The 12,087-nt window shown below is 46.7% G+C and overlaps 1 protein-coding gene across 3 annotated transcripts in view; it reads left to right on the plus strand.

Annotated features, from left to right (window-relative positions):
• The window catches only part of Scml4 (Scm polycomb group protein like 4), a 100,070-nt gene that overhangs the window by 56,317 nt on the left and 31,666 nt on the right, over window positions 1-12,087 (plus strand). For all 3 annotated transcript variants that reach the window (XM_047559707.1, XM_047559704.1, XM_047559706.1), the window contains 3 exons: window positions 3,269-3,398; window positions 6,624-6,824; window positions 10,603-10,788. In XM_047559707.1, the coding sequence (XP_047415663.1) occupies window positions 3,269-3,398; window positions 6,624-6,824; window positions 10,603-10,788 (517 nt within the window). The remainder of the gene's footprint in view (window positions 1-3,268; window positions 3,399-6,623; window positions 6,825-10,602; window positions 10,789-12,087) is intronic.

Consider the following 12,087-nt stretch of genomic DNA (forward strand, 5'->3'; position numbering starts at 1 on the left):
TGAAATCTCTGTTGTTCATCTTAGCCTCTGATCAATACAGAGGCTCCCTCAAGAGCCCAAACTCTGCAGTGGATGGGCTCGCTGATGGCTGATCTCATTTGAAATTCATTTCCATGCATTCCAGTGTCCCCTTGTGGTGATCAGCAGCCATACTCCCTTCCCCAGTCCTCCCACCCTCCTGGTTCATTAGCATGCCCACTTCCCCGTCCTCTTGCTCAGCTTCCTGCACGGCAAGGAAATTAGAAGTCATCAGAGAAAGACCTGCAAGCTTCCATCTCCGGATCCACCCACTCAGCATCCAGACCTTTATATTTGGTTTTCCTTCCTGTTGCAGCAGATGAAAGGTGCAGGTTGCTCTCTGAGGCCACCGCCTCCCCGTGCGCTGAATCCCCTCCCTCCTCACCCTCTCAAAGTCCCACACCTGCTGTTCTCCATACACACCCTTATTTCATCAATTTTTTTCTCTCTACTGGATTATTGGCATCAGTTATTTCTCCCATCTTGAAAACAAAACAACCAAGAATCTTTTTTTAAAAAATATCCCTTAAAAAGTTTAAATGATGTTAAAAGAAAAACACATAGAATTTGCCATTGTAATTATTTCTAACTATGAATTCAGTAGTAGTCTGTATTTTCACATTATTGTGTAACCAATCTCCAGAAATTTCTCATTTTGCAAAACTAAAACTCTACATTCATTAAGCAGTAATTCATTCCCTCCTTCCCGCAGGCCCTGGCAACGGGCCTCTCCACTTTCTCTCTGAATTTGACTTTTGGCGGTTGTCCGTGGTGCTCCAGGTATATGAGTAAGCAAACACCTCTTTAAGATCCTGCCGTCAATTCTTACGGTATGTGCTCTGAAGTGGCTTGCTGGGCTGTCCTATGGAAGTTGTGGTTTTTTTTTTTGTTTTTAGGAATGGTCTTTCATTTTTCACAGAAATGTTACCATTTTACATTTCCACCAACAGTGCACAAGAGTTCTAGTTTCTCTACCAGCTCACCAATATTTGCTATTTCCTGGGGTTTGGTTTGTTTGTTTAGTAGTAACTGTTTTAATGGGTGCAAAAATCTTTAAATCCTTCTTTTCCCTCTTTTTTGTCATTTCTCCATTTATTGAGATATTTTCTTACTTCATTATTGTAATTTTATTAATGGAGGTTTTTACACAATATTTATGAGATTTCCAGACATAGTACTATTTTTGGTTTTTCGAATGGACAATTTGAGAAGTCATTGCTTTCTATTTATTGATTACTTATTTGTAGGCATTGATTAATTTTTGAGAGTTTTATTCACATATACAAGTTACTCATTTGAAGTGTATAAAGCAGTGGTTATTTGTTTAGAATACTCAGAAATATGTGCAACGATCTTCACAGTGCCTTTTATTTTTATTTATGTATTTATTTTCATGTTGATGATTGAAGTCAGGGCCTCACACAGGCAAAACATGCATTCCACCACTGAGCTACACCCCAATCCCACACAGTGAATTTTAGAATAATTTCATTACCTTAAGAAAACCCCCCAATATCCTTTTTCCTCTCTTTAGGTCTAGTTCTCTTCTCCTCTTTATGACAAAATTCCTTGAATGAGTTGACTACTTCCTGATCCCAGTGCCTCTTTCCCATTATTTACTAATCTTATTCCACTCAGGAACCACCCCATTTTAAAATTTTATCCTAAAGTACAACTTCTCAATTGCCCTTCCCTTTCTATTGTCCCATCAGTCCTTATCACTATGTAACAATCAATATATGTACTTAAGTATTCTATTTTTGTCTATCTCCCACAATAGAATATAAATTCTATAAGGGTAAAGATAAAATTTCATTTCTTCTGCTTTGTTCTCTGTTGTATCCCCAGCAACTAGAAGAGTGTCTTGTGTAACACAGGCCCACGATGCATGTTTCTTGAATAAATATAGAATGACTAGTTAACTAGCAGTCAGAACGCTCTTCATCCATGACTAATATTATTATTCTATCCTAAAAATCCGGGAAGAAATTTAGGCTATGGATGGGGACTGTTCATATGTTAATAACAGAATATACAACCTTGTTACTCATAGGGTGTCCACAGCAGAGTCAGTACCACCTGGGAGCTCATTAGGATGCAGAATCTCAGGCCCATCCCCAGAACTCCTGAATCAGACTCTGCCCTTTAATGAGACTTATCAGGAGGTTTCTTGGCAAAAGTTGAAAAGCTCAAGAACTGGGTGATGGCCCTCAACCTTAACTGCATAATAGAATCTGAGCATCTTTTGAAGCTCCTGACAGCTGGGTCCCACTTCCAGAAACTGACTTCTCCCTCTGGAATGAGGTCCAGACAGGTCAGTGAAGAGGGCCAGTGACTAATGTATTCATTATTTGGGGATAGAGAGCTAAGATTTAAAGCTTGTCTCTGTACCAAGGTTGGTACAGAGACAGATTTGTTGATATTGATCTCATCAATATCATCTCTACCTAACACTCATCTCCACCTAATTCCATAAGAGCAGATTTCTGCCCTTCATTTGTGGTTTCAAGTGAGATCTTCGAGGTAGCTGCTCCTACTGATCATTTCACTACCAGGAAATGCTCTCCTGTCTACGTCCAGGCCAGCCACGGAGAGTCTGCTGCAGGAAATAAACACAGAGCAGTGTCAGCCCCTGGAGGGACGGTTCCTGCTGTCTTTACCAGAAAGACCCAGTGATTCTTGCAAGTAGAAAGCTCAGCAGAGAATGAGGAGCACTTCAGGGCCAGTCTCCTGAATGTAGGGAAAGGCCTGTCCACAGGACTCTAGGGAGCACGGGGATGCAGGCGGGGAACTGCCCTCCCCTCCTATGTCCTGCACTCAGAAGCCTCATGGGTTTCAACTAGTGACACTTATTTTTTTTAAATAAGTAGATGGACACAATACCTTTATTTTATTTGTTTATTTTTATGTGGGCCAAGGATTGAACCCTGTGCCTCACGCGTGCCAGGCAAGCGCTCTACCACTAAACTACAGCCCTGGTCCCACAACTAGTGACACTTATGCCCACTGCTTGGCACTGTCACTTCCTAGGTGGCTCCACTATAAAGATGTGGTACAGACCTGACCTCTGAGTGTAACCCCCCAATATGAATTTTGATGATGAACTTGAATCTTATCCCTCAAAGCAGCACAGTAGAAAAGTGCAGAGGCGTGATAGAGAACAGCAGTTGACTGACAACCCGGAAAGGTTCTGGAATGGCACAGAGAACATTTCTAGGTTGTCACTGACCACTTGGGCTCTCTCTTGCAGCTCAAGTCGCGGGTGCTCATGACTCCTTTAGCCCTCTCACCTCCGAGGAGTACTCCGGAGCCCGACCTCAGCTCCATCCCTCAGGACGCAGCCACCATACCCAGCTTGGCAGCCCCACAGGCTCTCACAGGTAGGTCAGCAAGCTGTCCTCCAAGGCTGAGATGGTCTGTAGGTGACCGAGTGGCCGTCATCTACTAGCTCCTTTATGTGCCACTGAGACAGATGGATAGAACAACTGGACTCTGAAGACATGAGTTCACTTGCCTGGCCGTTTGGATCGTTTGCATCTTGGTTTTCAGTGCAATCTGGGTTCAACTTGTTGCTTGGGGGTGGGACAAGAAAGGGTGGCCAGGTGCTTCATTTCAGAGCCAAGTTTCCGGTGTACCAATGTGAGCCTGCCGACCTCAAGATCGTTTTCACCGTGTTTGCACTTCAGATCGCCTAAGGATGATCTCCTTTAATCCCACCTAGTATCCTCCAGCGTGGGCAGCCGTGTGCATCCTGATCTCTCCAAAAGAACACCCACGACAGTTTCATTCTAATATGATAGCAATCTAATGGTACACACGCGTGCACACACACACACACACACACACAGTGTCCCCATCACAGTCCCACTCGCTGCTCCCATCCCACCTAAGTCCCTGCAGTCCCTCCCATTGCTCCTGGGTAAAGATCAAATCTATTAATAAGGCTGACTAGGCCCTACTGGCTCCACCCGCCTGGAGTCCTGCCTTCGCCAGGGCTGGCCACAGGGTCTTAGCACATCCTCCTCCATCTGGAATGAGCCTCCCTTAGAATGGGTCCTCCTTCCTACCTCAGCTCAGGCACACCTCCCTCTAGAAAGTTCTCTGCCTTTCCTGCCTGGAGCTCCAGGTGAGCTCTGTGGTGAGCTTGGCTAGGTCCCCCGTGGTGTCCTCACCCGGGCTCCTGTGAGAATCGAAGAAATCCTTCTCCCCCGAGGGCCATGGGTTCTGTGAAGGTCTGGTCTGGGTCATGTTGCTAGTGCCCGGCACAAAGACCCCTTGCTAATCAACTCTCTTTTCCATGTGGGAGGAGTGGAAGAGAGATGGCCCCAGAGCATGGAAGGGCCCTTGTCTTCAGAAGGACTTGAGTCCAAATCCCTGTCACACCACTGGCTGCAGACTTCAGGCTGTCCTCTAAACACTTCCAGTCTCAGTTTCTTCCTTAGTAGAGCAGTAATGATGATACCCAACTCTCAGGCTTGTCTCGAGAACATAGGAGGCGCTCAGTGAATGCAAGGTTTCTTCATCTTTCCCATTACTGTTTAACCTTTCCAAAGTCCATTTGGTCTTTTAAAAGTCCCTGTTCAACACTCCCTTGCGCAGTGGCCACCAAGGTACGATGCTTATATCCTGGGAGGGCACAGTGTGGCATGATGGGAAATGGGAGGACAGACTCTTTACGGGTTGGGGGTTATTAAATACGGAAGAAAATTTGACACCTGCTCTTAACATACATTTTTATCTCCTCCTTGTAAACATCTATTTCTTAGATATGTTTTAAAATATAAATAAATACCTGTGAGATCGGGCTTTACTATGTCACTGAAAGGGAGAGAACAAATTTTCTACCTTATTTGGGCCTGTTTCTCTCAAGTGGTGGGCTAGAGAACTCTTCACTTAGGAATCTGGCCTGATGTCAAGGGCAGTGAGAAATCTCTGGGCTTTTCTAAGCAAGGTGATAATTGTGTAAATGTTACTTTAAAATCTTAAAACAACTGATCTAGTAATGGGGGCAGGAAATAGGTTGAACAGCAAGGAAACTATTATCAAATTATAGGTAAAATAGATAGTTGGGAGTGGGAGTTTATGTCATTGTCATAGAACAGAATTAAGTTGAACTTGTGTAAACTAAGTCGGAGCCCCTCAACCAACTGCCTAAGTCACTTATACTGATGATAATCAACTCTGTGGGTGGTTTTCTCTGTAGACAAGTTTTCTCCTAAAAAAGGATTTATGAGACATTTCTTTTTCTTTTAAACTTCAGAATTCATAAAGATTTCTCTGTAATTTACTGAAACCCATTGTATCTGGAAAATCAGTATTGTAGACATTCTAACATTTTCTGTAGACTTATATTACATAAATTTGATACTTTCCTTTAAAAAGTGTATACAATACATTAATACAGTTAAGAATGTAAATAACCTCGACATAGATAAACACAATTTGAGATATGTGTTCAGAATTTTTGTTCTGATATCTTATTACCTCAGGGGACCGTTGATTGGACTCACCTAAATGGGTTGTCAAACATTTGTTTTCCCTGAGATTATAAATAGCACTCTCTTTAGAACTTCATTGAATATGTAGTCTCTGGAATGATTGGCATCATATTAGTTTTTTATTCATGGAAAGTTCACAAAGAAATGGCCAACTTTATGTTTAGACTGACAGCTCCCTTGGATGAGGGGAATATTTGGTATGTGAACTTTTCCAGTGAGGAAATACATTTGTACCCACGGTCCTCATGGACTTCCTTAGCAATGGATCTGAGTGCCTCAGAGGGGGACCCACCTGTACATGGGCTCCTTGTCAGGACGGTCCTTTGAAAGCAAGCCCTGGAAGGTGGAGTGTCTGGTGTTTTTTTTTTTTTTTTTTTTTTTTTTTGTATACCAAAGACAGGGGGAAGTAGAACCTTAGTAGTTACATTTTGTACAACTAAGTCATTTAATTAGCAGTTGTCAGGCACCCTTCATGTTTCATAGCCATAGACTCGTTGTACCCTAGAAGACATCAGCAGTCTTTGAGTGTCTCTGTGATGTGAAAAGGAGAGGACTCTGGGCTGAGACATTGGTAGACTGAGGTAGACCAGCTGGACGCCTTGCTGCCCTAAGACTTTCCTCCAGACTCCTTCCCTCTGCCAGGCCTTCACACCAACCACTGCAGTTGGTGTCTGGATACCACTGCCCAGTATCCAAATAGCCCGTCAGTGGGAATGAAGATTTAAAATCTCAATTTGGTGGGTGGTGGGTTACCAGGGATTGAAATCAGAGGCACTCAACAACTGAAGCACCTCCTCAGCCCTATTTTGTATTTTATTTAGAGACAGGGTCTCACTGAGTTGCTTAGGGCCTCACTTTTGCTGAGGCTGACTTTGAACTGGTGATCCTCCTGCCTCAGCCTCCCGAGTCGCTGGGATTACAGGAATGCTCCACAGTGCCAGGCTCTTTTGCTTTTTAAGTTGGGAGGAATCTGTGCTGCTTCTGAGATTTTCAGTTTTCCCAAGGTCAAGGTCAAGGGCACAGGTCTGTGGTATCCCGCAGGCATAAGGAGTAGCCAGCTGACCTGCTGCACGTCTGATTCAAGGGCACTGTGGTCTCTGTTCCCAGTCTGCCTCTACATCAACAAGCAAGCCAACTCGGGGCCCTACCTGGAGAAGAGGAAGGTGCAGCAACTTCCTGAGCGCTTTGGGCCTGAGAAGCCGTCGGCGGTCCTGCAGCAGGCTGTCCAGGCGTGCATCGACTGCGCCCACCAGCAAAAACTGGTCTTCTCCCTGGTCAAGCAGGGCTATGGTGGCGAACTGGTGTCAGGTGAGGCCCTGGAGTAGGTCATGCAAGGAGGGATGTGGGGGTCTCACTGAAGAGGAGGTGGTGTGACCAGGGCCTATCCTCCTTCTTCTGGGGTCCAAGGACCAGGCTTCTCTCAGGGCCCAAGAAGTTGCTTCCAGAAAGAGACAAGAGGGTTGGACATCTGAATCCTCTCCTTGACTCCTCTCTGTCTCCCAACCCTACTTCCAACACTTCAGTAAATCCTATTGCTCTACCTTCAAAATACATCTAGAATCCATTCTCCTTTCATCACCCATGGCACTCACGTGGTTTTTAAAAAATCTAAGTTCCATTATGTCCCAGCGACTCGGGAGGCTGAGGCAGGAGGATCACCAGTTCAAAGCCAGCCTAAAGCTGTCTAAAGTATCAACCTTTGCCACTCTATATTCTTCCTTACTCAGAGCATGTGCCACCATAAAAGACAGTGGGGAAGGGTTCATGTTTTCAACCCCAACTACAGAGGGATTTAAAAACAAAAAACAAGATCTCTCAGGGTCAGAGAAATCCCCTTGCTCATCATCACAGTCCTCTTCCAGCTTCTGCCCACACAGCAGCAGCTTCCAGAGGGAGCCATGTTGCTCCCACCAGGTGAGAGGGGCAAGATGAGGAACTCTTGTCCCCTTCAAATGTTTTGCCTGCAAAGACTCCTTCTGGTCTATCCCAGCCCTTAAGCCCTGGAACACCAAGCCCTTATGAGAATTCTCGTCACCAGGTAGACAGCCTGGTGTCTTCTCTGACTCAGCACTATGGACATGTCCTTCCAAAGCATCAGGGATTCTCTGATTTTCTGGCAACAGGGCCGTTTAGGGAACCTGGCTGACTAGCTAAGGGAGGCTGCATTCAGAATAACCCAAGTCAGGCCTTATCTCCAGTCGCCATGGATAGGGGTGGGCACGTTGTCCAGCACTGCTTCCCTGGCTCCCAGACCCAGGTTACCTTTTAGGGTTCCCTCTCAGCAGGAACCTGGGTCTCACTTGCTGGCAATTGATCTTGGCAAGGCTGTGCCTGCCCCAGGGTGATTTCTAACATTTTTCTTCCTTCCTTCCTTCCTTTCATGAGGGGGAGGCTCTGGGGATTGAACCCAGGGCCTCGCACTTGCCTAGCACTGAGCCACACCCCAGCCCATGACCCATGGTGATTTTAAGACACTTCAGCAGAGAGGAGAGGCAGCACTGTATGCGGGGGCAGGAGAGTCATCAGGTACTCCGAGAGCCCTTGCCATTCCTCTCCTGGTTTCTGTCAGGAGCCAGGTTCCGGGTCCTGGGCTGCCCTCGAGGCTGGAGGCCTTGTCCTTTTTCTTGCTGCATTGCACGGCTCAAGGCGCAGCCCGGCGCTGAGAGCAGGTTCCTCCTCACACCGAGTCCACTTCCTGAGCGCCTCCTGTGAAGTGCTTTGTGAACCCTGTGCCTCAGCGGTAGAGCTGACTCTGTGCCCCGCTTTTCTGCTCAGGCCTCTCTGTGGCCTCAGGGCCTTGGCACTAGCACAAGCAATGCCAGAGTGGACAGAGCCTCACCGAGTTTCCGTTGGTGGAGGGCATTCCCAGGAAGCCAGGCGGAGCACTTTCTCCTGGATCCTTGGAGAAGGCCACAGCACTGAGCCAATGCCTCATGCAGCTCCGGGGAGGGGGGTGGATTTTTATGTTACAGCAGAAGATGGGGCTCAGCAAGGCTGTGTGACAGCACCAAGGGGGCCTAGGGAGGGAGGTGACTCCAGGTGGATGGCCAAACTCCTCCACTCCACTTAGAAGCTGCTCCGTGTGGCCCTGCTCTCCAAACGTCCCACGTCACAGCACACAGAAAAGGACCACGTGGGGGCTGGCACCCAGGGCAAGGAACCAAAGTACTCGTGGCCTCAGAAGGCTGCCTGGAACTGGGGCCACCCCCAAGGGTTAAGGGGACAGCATCACAGAGCCCTGTAACCCACTCCTGGCACACCTTTTGGGATGCTCTTCCTTAGCCATGCTCTCTCAGAGGGCTAGACTTTATGATCAAGTGAATTCCATGTCTCCTGGAAGAAGAAGTGGGATTCCCCACTTTTGGGTTTTCCCAAGCACTTTGGAGGTCACATGCACATGGATCTATGGGACAGGCCTGAGCTCCTGAGAACCTCCTACTGTGGATTCCATTCCATATCACCCAGGTTTTTAAACTACCAGAGGCAAGGGACTGTGCTCACACTAAGAGGGAATTTCTAGAACAGCTGGGACAACAACGCCCTTCATAAGCATCATGGCAGCTCTTTGCCTGGTCCTGACAATCAGTCATATGGAGGATTAAAATGAAAGGCAAGAGCACACAGAGGCCAGGTGAGCTGGGAAAGTCACTCTGGCCTACTTGCTTCCTCATCTGCAGCCTGGGTCCACTGTCCTTGTGAGAATGGTCAGAGGGCCTAAGTGAGGTGGTGAACACCAAAGCTCTTGTCCAACTGGAAAGGGCTACTTGAAAGAAATGGGTTCTTTTGATTTATTATTACAATAGTATAGTCCTGGGGTGAGAAAGGACTGTGAGAAGAGATTCAGGAAGGAGCATGCTCAGGGCTTGAGGAAACTGATATTGCTTCTGAATTCTGGCAACTGCTTAGAAACTGAGTTTTGTTACTACAGAGAGGTTATTTTCCTTTTATAGAGACTCTTTCCCCAAGGCTTTCCCAGAAATACCCCTAGAACTCTGGTGCAGGATTAGTCAGACACCTCAATGTGAACTCGTGTTTGTTTGAATGTATCAATGTTTCTGCATCTATCTCCTTTTATAGATATGGACATAGAGACAGATATAGATGCGCATACCTAGGCAGAAATATAGATAGTGAGTAATTATAACAGGATAGCCTACATACATACATTCTTATCTTTGTCCACTCAGAGGGCTTTGAATCACTGACACCTCAGTAGCAATGAGCACATTGGGTCCCCCGATCTTGGTTTCTAAATATCATTCTTCAATAAAAGGAGTCAGGGCTGTCGGAGGAGTGCCTGGTGTAGGGAAAACACAAGATGCTCTAGGAACATATGGAGGTGCTCAAAACCAAAGAGGTGCTAAATAAAAGGGAGGGCATGCACAGGGACACAGGGGTTGACCTGAAAGAGCTCCCAAAGACAGAAGCCAGGGCAATTTGAATAACAAAATAAATAAGGTAGTGTTGGAGAGCCCACGGTGTAACAAGAGACAGTACTGAGATTAAGAAATGACTGAATGAATAAGTAAATGTGGAATAGGGGACCACTCTTCCTAACAGAAGAATTCCAAGCGATGTAGAATTCCCCCTCCGTCCTTGAGTGTGGGCAGGTTAGTGACCTGTCCCCCAGGAGTAGGATCTGGAGAACACAGCAGAGGATTGTGGGGCATACTGCCTTGACCAAGTGAGAAGATCATGCACCCCCTGATCTGGTGCCATGTGGAGGGCTCTCCACTTCTGTGCTCTTCCTCCCCGCAAACCCATAACTTCAGTCTGACCGTGACAAAAACACCAGGGAAACCCAAACTGAGCGGCCTTTCACACAATACCTACCCAGAACTCTTCAAAGCTGTCAAGGTCACAAAAACCAAGGAAAGGCTGAGACACTGTCAGAGACCCAGGAGACCAGGGGACATGACAGCTAAATGCAGCAGATGAGACCAGGAACAGAAACATTCGTGAGACAACAGATGAAACCCAACTGTGGTTCACTTCAAACCCAACCCGTGACCACGCTTCTCGGGCTGGCTAACTGGCAGTGTTCTCCAGTGTCTAGCTCTGAGCGACTGTCTCTGTGGTTTTCCAGTCTCTGCTTCCTTTGATGGAAAGCAGCACCTGCGGAGTCTGCCTGTGGTGAACAGCGTGGGTTACGTCCTCCGCTTCCTGGCCAAGCTGTGCCGCAGCCTCCTGTGTGATGACCTTTTCAGCCACCAGCCCTTCCCTGGGACCTCCGAGAAGGCCCAGGAGCGAGAGGAAGGGTGGATGGAGTCAGGTAGGCTGAACCTCAGGTGGGCAGGTGAGGTGGCTGGGAGCTGGCAGAGCTGGCTGGGACTGAGGGGTGCCTGGACTGCACCCGCCCCAGGTGGTAGCAGGAAGTGGTCACTTCAACTCGAGCACTGACATTCTGGCTTTGAGGCCTGTGGTGATAGAATTTAGACAATGAGACCCCATCACATCTAGGAGTGATTTCCCTCGCTTGACTATGATCTAAGTGCTGGGCATCTGTTCATCATGACTGAGTAGCTGGAGGACTAGGACACTATGGAATTAAGAAATCCCAGTGAATCTAGAGCTAAGAGTAGGTGAAGTTGGTGCTGCCTGGGAGTCTCGGTTGCCTGCCTACGTGAAGAAACAGGGATACAAGCTGTCTCTTATTGCAGGAATTTGTATTTCAAAAATGTCTTCCTGTGAGAGCTGGTATTTCTTGCTCATCACAGGATGGAAAAGTAACCCAAGGGTTGAACTTCTTTTGCACCAGCAGCCACAGAATAGCTCAGTACAGACAAGTGGCCAGTGGGCAGAACAACCAGGCCACAGGGACCATGCTTGCCCTGCTGTTCTCTGCCAGAGGGGCTGGAATGGGAGGGGCTCCTTTCCCCTTATCAGCTCTGAGTTACGGTTTTCAGAGGGTTGAACATGAATCCCAAGGTAAAACAGAATGTTTTTTTCCTTTTATCTTTTTCTGAAGGCAGTGTTGTTGATCTATGAAAAGCACACGGGCAGTGGACTGGAATGGAGCCATGGTCTACTCTGTAAACATCTGTCTAACCCTCTGCTGTTCCAGGCACTGTGTGAGACTCTCAGAAAAGGCAAATGCATGAATGAAGGAAAGGTTTTGAGGAACAGATGATACTAAAAATAGTCTGGGACAGGTATAGGCATTCAACAAAAGGGTACTTACAATAAGAGTGACTGTATCTCAAGGTCAGAAGGATGGTAGGGAAGGATTAATTTAGATCCTTAGCATAGATTTTCTTGGAGACTATCAAGAATCTTGCCTATGAGTTTGCTTCAATCCCTCTGAGTCCTGGGAAGCAGGAAGAAACTTGACAAATTTCCGATTGGTAGTAATTGAACATGGTGAAGATAATATATTTGTCTGTGTTTTTCTTCATGTCTGCATGTGTGAGCTTGCAAAGTCTTCTCTTCTCTCTGCACCTATGTTCCCTATGTTCAGTGAGAGGTTGGTGGTGCTTTATAGAATGTTTATTTGGGTTTTGATGGTTTATGACTCTGGCCTCTCTTAGGAAACTTAACTGACTCGGAAACATTCTCAAGGTAATTTATTTTC

The sequence above is a fragment of the Sciurus carolinensis genome, chromosome 7, assembly GCF_902686445.1.
Source record: "Sciurus carolinensis chromosome 7, mSciCar1.2, whole genome shotgun sequence".
NCBI classification, from domain to species: Eukaryota; Metazoa; Chordata; class Mammalia; order Rodentia; family Sciuridae; genus Sciurus; species Sciurus carolinensis.